The following is a 17,922-nucleotide window of genomic DNA, read 5'->3' as shown; positions in this document are numbered from 1 at the left end:
CACAGGACTTGAAGTGGGCATAGAAGTCTGAGGGACTTGCGCAGGGTGGCAAAGTATGTTTTTCCATATGATCGGATTCTCTGGACTCATACATATTCATGCATGCTTACAATTCTGATTTTTATGAATGGGCAGGCTGGATGTCAGGCCTTTCTTGGCTCCAAGTTTCAGGCGCCATATATCAAAGACACCAGGACAGCACTGCAAGTCAAAAGCATTGTTCAATCTCTGTTCATCACGCTTACCCAACCATTGGATGTCAGATACCTTCCCAAAAAACAATAAAGTGATACTTTATTGTCACTTCTCTAGACATTGTCACGCAGACAATCTGGGAGATGTGGGATGTATTATTTCCAAGAGATGGCAAGAAAATGTTCTTCCAAATAATCATGATAGCTATGTAGGTCAGGGCCGGAGGAAGCATCAGAGAGACTGGGTGTGGTCCGCAAGAACCAGATGATCTTCTGTGCACCAGCAGGATGTGTGCCACTGTTTACTTAATGCTTTGTGTACATTTGAACATGTGTTAACAAAGTAAGTATTCCACTTCATAGGACTGTTACACATAAGATTGGTGCAAGATGTCTTCATCAGATGCCTCATGTTTGATGTCCATCACTCTTTTTCTACCAATGTTACACTACTTGTAGCACAGTGCTACTGCCTATCTCTTATTTGTCAAAACATAACCACTCATAGCAGTCATTATCTAATGCATCACCAGCTCACTGTCTTTTCATCACATCTAAAAGAATCCCCACACATCTGGTAGTCTTTGGCGAAAAACTTTTCACGGGACAAGGTCACAAGCACAAAAGGTGTCTTGAGGGTGAAAATCTTACAGGGCTACCAGTCACACACATCATATGAAGCTTTATTCAGTTTACTTTAGCTGTTTGACACTGAATTAACTTTCAGCCAAAAAGCCTTTAACTTCTAACTTTCCTCTTACCATACTGCACTTATAAGTAACAAATAAGTATAATCACAGCTCTAGAGATCTGCGATCCATCTGTATTTATCAATGCAGGCAAATTTCTCATGCATTTATGCTAATGTTTCTTAATTCTTTTCCTGTTCTGTCAAAGCCAAATATGCACAAGCATGACACAGACAGAGGTAGTGCCTGACATAAGGCTTCTCATTCCCTTCGGAACAGACTGCTGAGCTGGCAAATGAGCAATTGGAAACAGCATCTATGAATATCTATAGTCATATTGTGAGAACGCCTCTAAGCAGTTACTCCCACCTGCACATGAAACAGCAATGTTTCCAAACTGAGCATATGCACATTGGCTTTCAACAATAACAATTCTTTGCTTTTGTCCGCAGTCTCTGGCTCCCACTTACAAGCCATGATAAAGAAAACAAGAAGAGCCCCAGCCCCTGGATCCATCTGTAACAGGCAGTCACAGCCCTTCCTCAGAAGGAACAGTCAGGACTTCAGACAAAAAACCATCAAGTGATCCCTCCCCAACCTTCATTAGGGCAGAGATATTGGTGGGCAGTGTATCTGCAGTTATTCAGGTGAGCATAATACTGACGCAGGCAAGCAGCTTGAGGAGGAAGAAATAACTGAATTGTCTGACATTTGGAAGACTTTTGCGAACAGGACCTTGCAGGGCCCAATACAGATGATGAGTCACTGAACTCAGCCATTTAATGAGTAATAGGATGCAGACTCAAGCAGCAGAACATATGGCAGAGGTGCAAGGGATTAAGCGCAGACTGGATCCAAGGGCGGAGGCATCTTTCCAAGTTCAGTCTGATATTGTTGTTTCACCATATAAGTTCTTAGCTGCATACATGGAACTGATGATGACTGCTATGGAAAGCCAGGTCTAGCAAAGCAGTCAGAATCTAACAGATACTTATTAAAACTTTTTATTCAATGGTTCAAGCTATGGACGCTATAATTCACTAGCTTGGAGGGAGGACAGTTCAAGAGTCCTTGACCTCCTTTAAACGTCCCATTTCATAAGGTATGAGGAAGATGTCATTTTACACTGGGTTCCCTGCTGCAACCCATCCCCTCTGCCATGGACCCAGGTGCCCAAAGAGGTTGCTGTTGCATCTGTGTTTCAGATACCAGATTCCTGTAGGACTTGGCTGAACAAAGATCAACTACCAAAGTCAAATCTGAGGCAAACTGGCAAATCTGTCACCATGATTCCTAAGGCTCGATTGCTGTGATTGTACCAAGATGTGGTAGTAGGAAAAGAAAACAAATAAACAGCATTAAAGTCACTTTGGGTACAATACTACATTTGAAATAAACATGCACTTTGCACTAAATTTTGTTCATCAATCTGTTAAACCTTCTGACTGGTTATGTTTTCCTTGTAGACTACCTCGAGGGTCAATGATTAGCCGAGGCACTAAAATGTGTATCATATGCAGCAGTGTGAAGAAAGCTAATTCATTTCTCCTCTGAAAGAAACATAACCTACATGGTTGGGTTTCACCAATCAGCATAGTTCAGCCCCTTTACCTCTCAGTGATAGATGGATGCCCTTTGTAAACAATGGTTTGAATCATATTGTAATGGCTCCCTTGTATTCATGCAGAACTCAATACTGATGTTATTGCCAGGAAACTGAGCAAGGGTTTGCTGCTGCAAAGGTAACAAACTCTATTAAAATGAAAATCAAAATAATATAAGTTTTTTAATATTTAAAAGAAAGAATTCAGTCAAAGACAGAATTGGGACCTCTGTATCCCAATTAGCCAAACATTTTCAGTGTCTACAAATGTTCATGCAAAATCAATGGAGTTCAAATCTAGCCGCTGTCAGGTTTTGGCAATTGCTGGGATTGTTAGTCATGTCTTCTGGGAATGTCCCTATTCAATCATGAGCATGGATGTGATGCAGGGGTCAAACATTCAAGGAAGCTGGGAAAACGCACAATGTCACTTAGGGCATGATAGTTCCCTGGATAGCTGGTACACACCTGCAGGAATTGTTGCCTGTAGGCACACATGTGCTGGGAGATTGAGGGAGAGAAATTCCTTTCTCTCTTCAGGAATCTGATTGGACGATATCAGGGAGTTCTGAAGGCTACCTGCATACAGCCAATGGCAGCTTGTACCTGAAGGAATCCAGAGGTGGCTGGCTGTCAATCTGACAATGCTGGCACTTTGGCTCTCAGGATCCATAATAAACTAGACAAACTGTAACTGCTTCTTGGTAAAAAATATCAGTAAATGTCTGAATGCATTTGTCTGCCTCTGATTGGGAGATACCACACAAGTCCTTAACTGAGTTTTGAAAGGAGCCAGTGGCAAGGGGCTTCAGTTGCACTGGTATAGTACTTCCTCCCATGATGTGACTGCTCACATCTACCCACTGAGATGGCAGAGATAGATTGTAATTCCCTAGTTATGCAACAAAACCTCCAGCTCTGCTATTCATTCATCTGCAGACAGCTGGAACAATTTCTGGGCATCCTCTATCAGTAAACCAGTTGACAATGCTGAAGGCTCTGGTTTCCATCTCCATGCGTTGTGTTCTTGTCCATATGTGCACCCCCTGAGCCTCTTGTCTTTGATTCTGTCATAGATGCTGTTCCTTTCGAATTCTTCTTTTTGCTCAATTTTAACAAAGCTGAGTTAAGTTGATGAAACGTGTGGCATAATACATTTACTGATCTGTGAAGAAATAGTAGGAATGAGATATATGTTCTCTACTTGAGATGTTTACATATTTAATTGTAACTTTATTAACAAATCTGAAGAGACATGTGAAGCAGAATTTTTGAATGTCCGTGGAGCTTTGAGAAGGGTGGGCAGGTGATCTTCATTGGGGAGGAGTCAAAAATCCAGTTTCCCAACGGTGGGTTAAAATTTTTGTCTTGTTCTCAGAACACATCAGGTAGGTTGTTTTCCCCAACCTTCATTGTGAATAAAAGTAAAATGTTGTGGATACTGGAAATCTGAAACAAACACAAAAAACTACTGGAGAAGCTCAGTAGGTCTGATAGCATTTATGGAGAGAGAAACAAAGTTAACACCAAGTCCAGTATAATTCTTCTTCCAAACTGGGACTCTTAATTGTGAACCTGCTTTGCACTTATTAACACATCCTCAATATTCACAAATATATCAGTTTGATAGAATTACAATTACAGGCACAATCTTATTAACCAAAAGTAGGAAACACATGTTCACGAACTCGATTATATATACATGAGACATGTATGTAGTAGGGAAGACTGCATCTTCCACACACAATGCCTGCAAATTTCTTTACTGACTTGGCTTCTTCATAAACAAAGCTGTTTCTTTATAGAACTGGTTCTCTATAGAACCATAGAATTATATACCATAGAAGGAGGCCATTATCTAGGCTGTTTCTAGAACATCATATATAGTGGCTTTTCCTGGTCCCAGAATCATTCCCAGAAATTGCCAAAGATCTTCTGTCTCCTCCTCCTAGTTCTCATTTCCAGACTACCAAACAGCAACATAATTGAAGGTTCATTAAGTTCTATGAATGTGCTAATGACACCTTGCTCTACCTCAGCACCTCAACCCTGTACCAACCGTTATGTTGTTTCTGATTTGTCACATTATTTGCCATGGTTCTTGCCCAACAGCCATTACGGAGGGAGAACTCATTCGATCAGATATTGGAAAAATTGAAACAGTTCTCCTTGATTCTTGCACAAGCTCTGCTCTTTGGCCATAACTATGACCTTTTTCTGGTGACTCACCAAGACTGTAACAGTGCTGAAAGTGTGTTGCTGGAAAAGCGCAGCAGGTCAGGCAGCATCCAAGGAACAGGAAATTCGACGTTTCAGGCATAAGCCCTTCATCAGTGTAACAGTGTAAGGGATGAAGCCTGTCTGAATCAACTATTTCTTGAGACGTTTCAGTCACATAGAGTTTGTTTTCTTGTAGTTAACTGCTTATAGTGTCAGGTGTGAAGCCTCTCCATGTTTAACAGATTATGAAAATCTAAATAATATATAATCTGCCTTCTTATAATTAAAATTATCAGGAGAGAAGGCAAACCTGGAGCATGACCCTGCCCAACCAAATCAGCCTCATTAGCTATTTCCAACAAACCTGACTGAGGCACACAAGCTGCTCAATGGAATTCAGCTCAGAGTTGATGAGCTGGAGTCTGAGCTCTGGTCACTGTGACACAACAGAGAGGGGAAGAAGAACCTGGAAACTATGTTTCAGGATTCAGTCACATCCCTTAAATTAATTGCATCAAATTAGGTTCTCAGTATAGGGGATAACATAGTTAAACAAAGATACAGTTCTCATCAGCAAAAGCAGTGAGACCCTTTAAATGTGGTACTAACATTCAGGACTTCTCTTCTGGGCTGGAGAGGAACATGTACACCCATGCGCAAATTGGCATAGGGTAAATAAGATTGCTTTAAGATTGGTGAAATAGGTTTTGATTCATGGGGCACTGACGTCAGTACTGGGGAAAGAGAGTCATTCCATTGGGACAGGCTTTATTTGATCTATGATGGGCCACTGTCCTGGAGAACCATATAACTCAGGTTTTAGCTAGGGCATTAGACTAATTGGTGGGGGGAGGGTTTATATGAATTAAAGATTTTAAAAGTCAAAAGAAATGAGAGCAGATATTTTGCAATGAAGAGGCAAATAATAAACAATACATCACAGGAAACACTTGAAAATGTATGCAGAAGGGTGCAACTGTAATTAGAACCAAAGTAAGCAATAATGGTAAAATGTCAAAGTTTAAGGTTCTTTATTTGAATGCATAAAGAATTTGTAAAAAGATAATATAATAACTGCACAAAGGCTGGTATCCCATCACCAAGTCACCCTTTATTTACATGATATGGAGGTACCAGTATTGAACTGGGGTGGACAGAGTGAAAAATCACACAATACCAGGCTATAGTCCAACAGGTTTATTTGGAAATATAAGCTTTTGGAGCACTGCTCCAGGTAGCTAATGGGGCAAGATCATAGGACACAGAATTTATAGTAAAAGATCAAAGTGTCATACAAGTAATGCAAAGTTTTGAACAAACCTAGATTGCAGTTAAGTTTTTAATCACTTAGAATAGGGATGCAGGTTTCCAATGATAAATATGTTAATCCCAGGACTTCTTTCAAGTCACATTTCTGAGATAACTTAAGGTTTTTAAGAAAAAAGGTGACATCTCAGCTCAGGCAATTCATTAAAGGTGTGAAGTTAGAGTCTGTTTGCAACCCAATCTTGAGTCAGATTGGTTCCATTTCCAAAGTAAGAATTTATAAAGTGTCACATGGACAGACTATCCACAGATTGTGCACTTTTTGAACAAAACAGAATGTATCTGTAAATGCATATTAGCTTCATAGACTTTATATGTGTGTGTGAGAGGGGGAGGGGGAGAGAGAGAGAGAGAGAGAGAGAAAGAGAGAGGGATTTTGTGTGTGCATGTGAGGGTGTGTGTGTGTGTGTGTGTGTGTATACGTGTGCATGCTTCATAAAGTGTGTGCGAGAGTGTGACAGAGCATATGCCTGTGAGAGGGTGTGGTGTGAGTGTGAGTGTGGGTGTGTGTGTGTTCAAGGTTTGTGCGAAGATTTGTAGCTCGGGTGCTCGTTGTTGTGGTTCTGTTCGCCGAGCTGGAAGTTTTTGTTGCAAACGTTTCGTCCCCTGGCTAGGCGACATCATCAGTGCTTTGGAGCCTCCTGCGAAGCGCTTCTTTGATGTTTCTTCCGGTATTTATAGTGGTCTGTCCTTGCCGCTTCCGGGTGTCAGTTTCAGCTGTCCGCTGTAGTGGTTGGTATATTGGGTCCAGGTCGATGTGTTTGTTGATGGAGTTTGTGGATGAATGCCATGCCTCTAGGGATTCCCTGGCTGTTCTCTGTCTGGCTTGCCCTATGATAGTAGTGTTTTCCCAGTCGAATTCATGTTGCTTGTTGTCTGCGTGTGTGGCTACTAGGGATAGCTGGTCGTGTTGTTTCGTGACTAGCTGATGTTCATGTATGCGGATTGTTAGCTGTCTTCCTGTTTGTCCTATATAGTGTTTTGTGCAGTCCTTGCATGGTATTTTGTAAACTACATTAGTTTTGCTCATGTTGGGTATCGGGTCCTTTGTTCTAGTGAGTTGTTGTCTGAGCGTGGCTGTTGGTTTGTGTGCCGTTATGAGTCCTAAGAGTCGCAGTAGTCTGGCTGTCAGTTCTGAAACGCTCCTGATGTATGGTAGTGTGGCTAGTTCTTTTGGTTGTGGCATGTCCTTGTTCCATGGTCTGTCTCTTAGGCATCTGTTGATAAAGTTGCGCGGGTATCCGTTTTTGGCGGATACCTTGTATAGGTGTTCCTCTTCCTCTTTTTACAGTTCTGGTGTACTGCAGTGTGTTGTGGCCCTTTTGAATAGTGTCCTGATGCAGCTTCGTTTGTGTGTGTTGGGGTGGTTACTTTCATAGTTTAGGACTTGGTCTGTGTGTGTTGTTTTCCTGTGTACCCTTGTGGTGAATTCTCCGTTCGGTGTTCTCTGTACTATCACGTCTAGGAATGGGAGTTGGCTATCCTTTTTTTCTTCTCTCGTGAATCGGATTCCTGTCAGTGTGGCATTGATGATCCGGTGTGTATTTTCTATTTCCGTGTTTTTGATGATTACAAATGTGTCATCGACATATCTGACCCAACATATCTGGCACAGACACGCATAGTCTCACACACTCATACACTCACACACTTTCTCCCTCTCTTTCACACACACACCCTCTCTCTCTTCCCCCTCACATGCACATATATAAGACTATGAGGTGAATTTGCATTTGCAGATACATTCTATTTTGTTCAAAAAGCGCAATCTGTAGGCAATCAGTCCATGTTATATTTTGTAATTTCCTACTTTGGAAATAGAACCAGACTGACTCAAGATTGGGATGCAGACAGATGGTAACCTCATACCTTTAATGCATTGTCTGAGTTGAGATGTCACTTTTTTTTTATAAAACCTTAAGTTGTCTTGGGTCTGTGACTTGAAAGGAGTCCTGGGATTTACATTATAATTATTGGAAACCTGCAACCCCATTCCAAGTGATTAAACACTTAACAGCAATCTACATTCATTCAATATTTGCATCAGTTGTATGACAATTTGATCTTTTACTCTAAATTCTGGGTCATATGATCCTGCTCCACCAGCAACCTGATGAAGAAGCTGTGCTCAAGCCTGTACTTCCAAATAAACCTGTTGGACTTTAACCTGGTGTTGTGTGAATTTTGACTTTATTTACATGTGCAGAATACATGGGCCCTGACCAGCCACCTCAGAGCCAGTTCTTATAATCAGGAAGCTCTTTGAATTTCCTGTTTATATCTGTCAGTCAGCGCTCCCTGATTGGTGCTGGTTAACAATCCTAATCAAGGATCTCATAGTCAATGAGATTGATCTGGTCACTACAGATAGACAAGCTAATTGCATAAATAGAATAAAATAATATGAATTATTGCTATTATGGAGATGTGGTTGCAGGATGACCAAGTCTACGAACTCCATATTCAAGGGTATCTAGTGTTCTGCAAGTCCCAAACATTGATACTTTGATAGTCTCTTGAAAGATAAACTGATGTAACCACTTCTGTTTTCCAAACTGATTATTGGAGGGTCAACTTTTGAATTATCCGTTTGACTCCCCATTTTCCAATTTCTGTTTCACTCCTATTTCCTCTACTATTGTAAGTACATTTTTCTCTTGAGTCAAGGATTCTGGGTAATCCAAAATGGAGGATTGAAAAAAAATGTTGGTTGTAAGAGTTGTCCCTTTGTTGAGATATTTTAGGTGCTGGAGGTGATCTCCTTGAATTCCAGGAGCAGCAATTACTGTTTTATATGCAGTTGCATTGTTTTAGAACTTTTGGGGAAAAATGATCAAAAAACAGCATTTTTAAAAGGAGGAAGATAGACAAAAGGTAGTGACCACATGTTTAGTGAGGGAGAGAGAGAAAGAAACCGACACTGCTAACTGACACAGCAGTAAACCTTCATATTTACTGCCTTTGCTGTTTGAGTTCATGTATCTCTGGACATCAGAGGGCATCTAGGAAAAATTAAAATTCAGCAAAATTCACAACTGACCTTGGAAGAACCTGTGTGGGAGAGCTCACATCACAGGAACAGCATAGTTCTTGAGTGCATAGTTCTCACGTGTAATTTTGTTCTAAGTCAACAGTAGTGAGGAGAGTGGGATACCTTATAGAGCTTTATAAAACCATGAAGAGCATAGATAGGATAAATAGACAAGGTCTTTTCCCTGGGTTGGGGGTCCAAAAGAGAGAGCATAAGTCTAGGGTGACAGGGGAAAAAATTAAAAGGGGTCTAAGGGGCAACTTTTTCACTCAGAGGCTGGTGCACGTATGGAATGAGTTACCTGAGGAAGTGGTGGAGGCTGGTACAATTAAGACATTTAAAGGTATCTAGATGGGTATATGAATAGGAAGGGTTTGGAGGGATATGCGCTGGGTGCTGGCAGGGTGGAACTAGATTAAGTTACAATATCTGATTGGCATGGACGAGTTGGACCAAAGGGTCTGTTGCCGTGTTGTACATCTCTATAACTCTGTGACACTATAGCAGACCAAAAGGAAAAGGTAGCAGCTTTGTTAATTAAGGAAGCTATCAATGCAGCAAGCAGTTGTGATATAGATGCAATAGATAATGATGTGGAAAGAGTTTATATGGAATAGTAAGGGAAAGAGGTTATGGGTAGAAGTCCTGTAGCAATGAAGAGTTGCTTTACTGTAGGGCAAAATATAAATCAGGAAATAATGGACACATGTTATAAATGATATTAATCTGTATATTGGCTAGACAAATCAAATGGACAAAAGTAACATGAAAGACAATTTTGTAGAATGTAATAGGGATTGATTCTTAGAGTAGAACACTGCAGAACCTACCCAAGAACAAGCTATTTTAAATCTAGTAATTTGTAATGAGACAGAAATAATAAAAGATCTCGTAGTGGGTAATGATTACAACATGATAGAATTTAAAATTCAGTTTGAGGGAGAATAACTTGGTTCTTAAATCAATGTCTTCAACTTAAATAATAGTTTAAGTTATTTAAACTTAATGAACAATTTCATTAAGTCTCATTCATGGGGTAATCTTGAACTAGAGGACATAGTTACAGAATAAGGGAATTTAAAACTCCTGTAGGAAGGATGTTATGAAACTTGAAAGGATTCCGAAAAGATTTACAAGAATGTTTCCAGGGTTGGAGTGTTTGAGCTATAGGGAGAGGCTGTAAAGAATGGGACTGTTTTCCCTGGAGCATCAGAGGCTGAGGAGTGACCTTATAGAGGTTTGTAAAATCATGAGGGGCATGGATACGCTAAATAGACCAAGTCTTTTCCCTGGGTTGGGGGAATCCAGAACTAGGTTTATGGTGAGAGGAGAAAGATTTAAAAGGAACCTAAGGGGCAACTTTTTCATGCAAAGGGTGGTGCGTGTATGGAATGAGCTGCCAGAGGAAATAGTGGAGGCTGGTTACAATTACAATATTTAAAAGGCATCTGGATGTGTACATGAATAGGAAGGGATTAGAGGGATATGGGCCAAGTGCTGGCAAATGGGACTAGATTAATTTCGGATATCTGGTTGGCATGAACGAGTTGGGTTGAAGGGTCTGTTTTTGTGCTGTATGTCTCTATGACTCTTTGAGTCTAACTGAGATGTGAAGGAAGTTGTTGTCACAGAGGATCTCAAAAATCTGGAATTCTCTACTCATGTTTTGGAGAGTCGAGGGCTATGATGAGCTGACATGGAACTGGAGTTGAGGTCTGGGTCCGATCAGTTCATGTGCTTATTGAATTGTGGGACTGGCTTGAGGGCCTGAATTTCCTACTTCTGCTTCTATTTCTTATGTCTTTTCATTATCAGAGCATATGGGTCTTTGGATTTCTTAAATGGAAGCATTGTGCACAAAATCACAAATAAAGCCCTGACTAGTCTCCCACATTTCCTACCTATTAAGCAGTTGTTTGTTGCTATCCTGAATATTTTTATAATTTGTAAAATGAAAATTTACAAAAGTATTTTCTCCCGGGTTGCTACCAGTTATGCCCAGAAGATTAATCTTCAAATTTTGGAGTGTGCAACAAAATCTTGGAATCCATAAAATTCTTTGCAATATTTGGCTACTAAGCAGAGTGCTAATGACTCTTTAATAGTACTACATCCAATTATAGACACTGTACTTTAGGAAAGATGTGAAGGTCCTTGAATGGGTACCTTGGAGATTTGCCAGACTGATTTGAGGATTGGGAGTTTTTTAGTTCGAAGGTTAGATTGGAAAGATATTCTTGTGACAAAGAAGATTGAAGGAAGATTTGATAAAGTCAATCAAGATTATAAGATGTTTATATAAGGAACAGAAACAAATTGTTCATTATTTCGCTGTACAAGGCCGAGGGAACAAATTTAAGATTTTGAGCAAAGGAACAATGTTTTATACAGTGGAACTTACTTCTCACAAGGCTGGAGGGATTGGAAATAATCAATGATTTCAATAAAAATGTAATGGACGCCTGCTGAAAATAAACTTGCTGGGTTATGGAGATTGCTTGGGAGAGTGGGATTGATTAGGTTGCTCCATGGTGGGATAGCATGGACTCTAATTATTCAACTCTCAGAAGTAGTGCCAATTATAAATATGCTTTTTAAAAGAGTATGGTCTGCTTGGTATCTTATTTTGATCCACATACATTTTAATTTAAGGTGCCATCACTGGTTTATACATTTCACTGTGTTATAAACTTTCCCTGTTAAATCCAGCATTGACAACTTTAGTTGGACATAGTCCTGAACATTTTATCACATCATCTTTCATCACATAACCACCTGTCTCCAACTTTCCTGTATTTTTTTCTATCTCCAATATTTTATAACGAATAAGTGGGAGTAGTCTTGAACATGAGAACATTAAAACCAGGAGCAGGAGCAGGAGCAGGAGTAGGCCAGCTGGTCCTTTGAGCTTGCTCTGCGATTCAATAAGATCATAGCTGATCTTTTCATGGCCTCAGCTCCACTTACCCACCTCTTCAGTATAACCCTTAATTCTTTACTGTTCAAAAAAATTATCTATCTTAGCTTTAAAATATTCAATGAAGAAGCCTCAACTACTTCACTCGGCATGGAATTCCACAGATTCATAACCCTTTGGGTGAAGAAGTTCATTGTCAATTCAGTCCTAAATCTGCTCTCCTTAATTTTGAGGTTATGCCCTCTTGTTCTAGTTTTACCTGCTAGTGGAAACAACCTCCCTGCTTCTACCTTATCTATTACTTTCATAATTTTATATATTTCTATAAGATCCCCCCTCATTCGTATAAATTCCAATGAATATAATCCCGTCTACTCAGTATCTCCTCATAAGCCAACACCCTTAACTCTAGAATCACCCTAGTGAATCTCTGCACCCCCTCCATTGCCAGTACCGATCCTTTCTCAAGTAAGGAGACCAAAACTGCATGCATTACTCCAGGTGTGGCCTCACCAGCTCTCTATACAGCTGCAACATAATCTTTCTGCTTTTAAACTCAATCCCTTTAGCAATGAAGGACAGAATTCCATTTGTCTTCTTAATTATCTGTTGCACCTGCAAACCAACTTTCTGCGATTCATGCACAAGGACACCCAGGTCCCTCTGCACAGCAACATGTTGCAATTTTTTTCCATTAAAGTAGTAGTCCTTTTTACTATTATTCTGGGCAAAATGGATGACTTCACATTTATTAACATTGTTCTCCATCCGCCAGACCTTTGCCACTCACTTAAATCACTTTTGTCTCTCTGCAAACTTTCAGAGTCCTTGATACACTTTGCTCTACCATTCATTTTAGTGTCATCTGCAAACTCTGACACATTATTTGTGGTCCCAACTCCAAATCATCTATGTAAATTGCAAACAACTGCAGTCCCAACACTAATTCCTGAGGCACACCACTAGTCACTGATTGCCAACCAGAAAACCATTAATTTATCCCCACTCTTTGCTTCCTGTTAGTTAACCAACCCTCTATCCATGCTAATACATTGCCCGTAAAGCCATGCACCTTTATCTTATACAGCACCTTTTGTGTGGCACCTTGTCAAATGCCTTTTGGAAATTGAGATAGACCATATATATTGGGTCCCATTGTCCACCATGCTTGTAATGTCTTCATAGAATTCTAGTAAATTAGTCAAACATGACCTGCTTTTCATGACACTGGATGTCTTGGTATTTCTTCCTTGATGATAGATTCAAGCATTTTCCCCATTACAGAAGTTAAATTAACCAGCCTATAATTCCCCATCTTTTGTCTACCTCTTGTTTTTAAATAGCTAAGCAATGTTTAAAGAAATACAAGTGTCTCCTGGGTTGGTTGTAGATGTGCACAGAAGATTAACCTTTAATTCCTGAAGTTTGCAAAATGTTCTTGGAATCTATAAAATTCTTTGCAATATTTTGGCTATGAAGGACAGTGCTAATTGTTCTTTTTGAGTAAATTTTATTTGAAAAAAGCTCTTTATAATGCACCAACAAGGCACAATCGAGCTGCAATAATGCCATGCTTTCCAGAATGGACTTGATAAAAGGCAATAATTTTATACCAATTTATAGTAAGACAGCAACATGGTTGGACGATTCATGCTTAAACTGTGAATCAGTAGTTTAAAAATATTGTATTTACTCATCTATCAGTCGAGTTTTGAAGACTTTTATAAGCTGAAATTTGGGGGTCGGCTTATACGCAAGGTATTGTTTTCGAGCAGATGAAATTCATGCTTGGATGAGTCAAAAAATGAACAAGCAAAAGCCAGATCTCAATGTAAAATGATAAACAATAACATGGAAAATAATAATGGCCATTACTGAATTTGGAGGAGTTTTACAATAAGTTCAGTGCACAACTGTACATGACACCTACTTCTAAGAAACTGAGGCAACAGTGGGAAGACAAGGTCGAGGGCTGCCATAAGATACCATAGATATTTGAATGCACAGGTCAAATGTATGTATGTAAATATTAAGCAAATAAATATATATAGTATATATATGGTTATCAACATTCAATTTAATGATTTGAAAATTGCATTGTGCAAATGTATACTGGTGCGCGTAAGGTGTGAGGATGCAGGTATTGCATTTTAATCAAAAATGTACAAATCATGCCCTTTAAGGTGGCATATATGGTCAGGAAGAGATTCCTGAAAAGCTAGGGTCAACTTATACACTAGGTATATGAAAAATCTCAGATTTTTTGGCCAAAAATAAGGGGTTGAACTTATATATGAGATCAACCTATGCATGAGTATATACAGTATGTTTAATTTCTCTTTACATTTGCAATTTATGCTTTTGAAGTGTTAATATTTAATATTGCATTTTTTATACTCAGAAAACTTCAAAAAGATGCACAAGATTCCTTACCATTAATTGGTCAAAATAATATATCCACATGTGAAAACAGGGGTATGTACAATTTTCTGTAATTAACAAAATGTTAGAACACCTTAAATTAAGTCTATTTTTGGTTTATTGTGCGTACTGTTTCTTTTTCATGTTGTAACATTTGGTAATTGATATTTGTTTAAAATAGCTGAAAAAACTTAATACTTCTTTACCTGGAGGGGATAGAGCATCTTATTGGTTGTCACTACTTTAATCATAATTCTCAGTTTAAGTTTAGATGTGCTGCTATCTAATCTTGACCTGGTGTTACTTTCTGATTTCACTGCACTATGCATGCTCAGGAGCACTGGAGTAGCCAGTAATGATTCTGGCATCAGTTCTCATTCTTTACTTATATGGAGGGATCAGGACTATGCTTGTCATAATCTGGAGTAGGTAATTCATTAGAGTGTGGGATCATATGACATATGATATGTGATCATAGGCATTAGTGCCTTGTTATTACACTTAATATTGATTTAACTGCCATATGTAGCAACACAGGTTAATTAATGCTAATTTTGTTAGGAAATCAACAAATAATTGTACTTTATAAGTTTTCAAAAGAGAGCAGCTATTAGAATGTAGCTGTTAAAAATTCTGGTTTATTTCCTTGTTCTGTCACTTCACATGGTGTAACAGAATTGGGGAGACAGATAATAACCAAGCTTTGGGCTACTAGAAGTGCGGTATCTGCGATTGGGTGCAACTTTAAAATGTAATACAAAAAGATTGGTCAACTAAAGCAAGCTTTGTGGAATAGTTGAATTCAGTGCCTCTAATCATTAATATCTGAGGATAAAATGAAATAAATAGTTCTTTTAAAGAGTGGAGGTGGAGAGTGAAGAATTGAGAATGAGATGGTGTAGGTTAGAAATTAATTTCTGGTGCTGTATGTCTTGTTCATTGCTGCACAATGGGGGAGGTGATGGACTAGTGGTGGTATCGCTGGACTTTTAAACCAGAGGAGAAAGTGAGGACTGCAGATGCTGGCGATCAGGGTCGAAAAGTGTGGCACTGGAAAAGCACAGCAGGTAATGTTCTTGGGACCTGAGTTCAAATCCTGCCATGGCAAATGGTGGAATTTGAATTCAATAAAAATCTGGAATTTAGAGTCTGATGATGACCATGAGTACATTGTTGATTATTGAAAAAAAACATCTGGTTCACTAATATCCTTTAGGGAAGGAATCTATCATCGTTTCTTGTCTGGCCTACATGTGACTCCAGACCCACAGGAATGTGGTTGATTCTGAATTGCCCTGTGGGTAATAAATGCTGGCCTAGTCAGTGATACCTACATCCCATGTATGAATAAATAAAAACACAGTTAGAGTTGAATAAGTCTCACTTGTTTTAAGTTCTAGTCTGCATGTGAGATTGAAAACTGGATTCTGGATTTGCTTTAGCATGATCCATGTAGGACACGTATGTAGGATCCTTTAAAAGGATCAGCTTTATCCTTCAATTGCATCTGCAGAATGGCTGCATCCACTGTCACTGATTTCCATTTTATCAGAGCTGGACACTATGTTCATTTAACAACAGATAAGCCTCGCAGAATTAAAGGACATTGAATTCTGTTTGCATCATTTGATTTTCCCAGGTGCAGGGTGTAATTGATTGCATCTCTGGCATCATAAAGGTACCCAGGAACAGGTCAATGAGACCTACAAACAAGATGGACTTTCACTCTCTCAAGACTCCATTAGTTTGAAACTTCAACAAAAAATCCTTCCAGCAAGAGGACTCGGTTGTTCTGCTTCATGGCCTCCAGCATTAGATCCAAGTTCGTATCAATTAAGTGTTGCTGAATGAAGAGACTTTGGAGTACAGGTTCATAGCTCCTTGAAAGTAGAGTGACAGGTAAATAGGATAATGAAGAAAGCGTTTGGTATGCTTTCCTTTATTGGTGAGAGTATTGAGTACAGGAGTTGGGAGGTCTTGTTGCAACTGTACAGAACATTGGTTAGGCCACTTTTGGAATATTGCATGCAATTTTTGTCTCCTTCCTATCGGAAGGATGTTGTGAAACCTGAAAGGGTTCAGAAAAGATTTACAAGGATGTTGCCAGGGTTGGAGGATTTGAGTTATAGGGAGAGGTTGAATAGGCTGGCGCTGAAGCAAAAATGTACAATTTTATAACCTGTTAGGGAGTTGTCACTGTAAGGGTTACGGTATAATATTTTCAAGACTGTGTCCTAACATTGGAGAATCTATGACCATTGCCTCTGAGGAAAATTGTTTAATTAGCACAGTATAAGATATGAACTATGTGAAGGCCATCACTGTTTTGAAACTCATCATATTATAAAGTAAAAATGTTACTTGAAACACTTCCCACAAGTAAAGGGACAAGGCAACCTTCCTGGGAGAAGAGAAGCCTCCCCGGAGGACTTTCCAATGGGTAGGAATTTTCAAAAAGGTATAGACCCATGTCCTGACTTTTCAGACCATGGAAATCAAAATAATATCTGCTAATGAATACCAGGTAAAGATAACTTTGAAAAGAATTTGGCCTTTATGTGATTGGAAATTTTGTGCAGGATGACCAAAGAGTAAGGCCTTGTTGACTGGTGTCATTAGGTCCAAAACATAGATATACTTGGAGAGTGATCACCTTTAACTGAGAACAAAACCCCAGAAAAAGTATTTTAAAAAGATTAACCATTAAGGAATGTCAATTGTATTAAATTGCATGCCTACAAAATCAATTTGGAGCCTGTGAACCACTGTTAGATCCCAGTCTAACCACCACGATCACCATCACCATAATCCCCTCCTCCACCCCCAACCAACAACCCAAATATATATATATAGAGGCCTTTGGAAAGATTGACTGAGGGATAGCAACATTTACTAGGCATAGATGATGATGCACAAAGGTATCCAGACACATATTACAGAGCATCATATCAAAATACTTTGTTAATTAATTGGTAAGGGTATGTTCATGACAGGAAATTATGACAGATTAGTGAACTTCCTTTGTATTCAAGCTAGTGGGAAAACTATGTATGTTCTTAAAGATTGTTGGTAAAACTTACAATACTTAAAAACCTGTAAAGAGATTACAATTAATTTGTACCACTTCAGTTAAAGCCATGATTCATATCATCAGGCACAGTCAGTAGGGAGTTGATAGGATCAGTTGTATAGTTACATGGGAGTTTGTCAGATACGGTTTTGATCCATCTAGCATTTTCTGGGTAACTATCCAGGTACAGTAGCTGGATCTTTCCCAAGTCTCTGATTCTAATTCAATTGGAAATATTTTTGCAGAATCTCAGGCAGCTGGGGAATGCTCACTGAAAGTCTAAACTTCCTGGGCAAAGTGAAGTAATAGTGTCAGGTTTTGTAATAGGTGCCAGTGCATATCTTTGGAGGTGCTTCCAGTCTCTGACCATTCAGTGACCGGAAGATCTGGGCCAACATTTCTAATGCATATTTGTTATCTTCTGTGGTGTTATCCTATCTCTCCCTTTAAT

At 39.2% G+C, this 17,922-nt stretch overlaps 1 protein-coding gene across 1 annotated transcript in view; it reads left to right on the top strand.

Annotated features, from left to right (window-relative positions):
• The window catches only part of LOC132815926 (zinc finger CW-type PWWP domain protein 2-like), a 138,416-nt gene that overhangs the window by 100,652 nt on the left and 19,842 nt on the right, over positions 1-17,922 (top strand). Inside the window, exons 5-6 of the mRNA XM_060825300.1 lie at positions 2,571-2,625; positions 3,865-3,874. Of these exons, the coding sequence (XP_060681283.1) occupies positions 2,571-2,625; positions 3,865-3,874 (65 nt within the window). The remainder of the gene's footprint in view (positions 1-2,570; positions 2,626-3,864; positions 3,875-17,922) is intronic.

The sequence above is a fragment of the Hemiscyllium ocellatum genome, chromosome 5, assembly GCF_020745735.1.
Source record: "Hemiscyllium ocellatum isolate sHemOce1 chromosome 5, sHemOce1.pat.X.cur, whole genome shotgun sequence".
Lineage (NCBI taxonomy): Eukaryota > Metazoa > Chordata > Chondrichthyes > Orectolobiformes > Hemiscylliidae > Hemiscyllium > Hemiscyllium ocellatum.
Note: the sequence above shows the minus strand (reverse complement) of the source record. Positions and strands in the feature narration are given on the sequence as shown.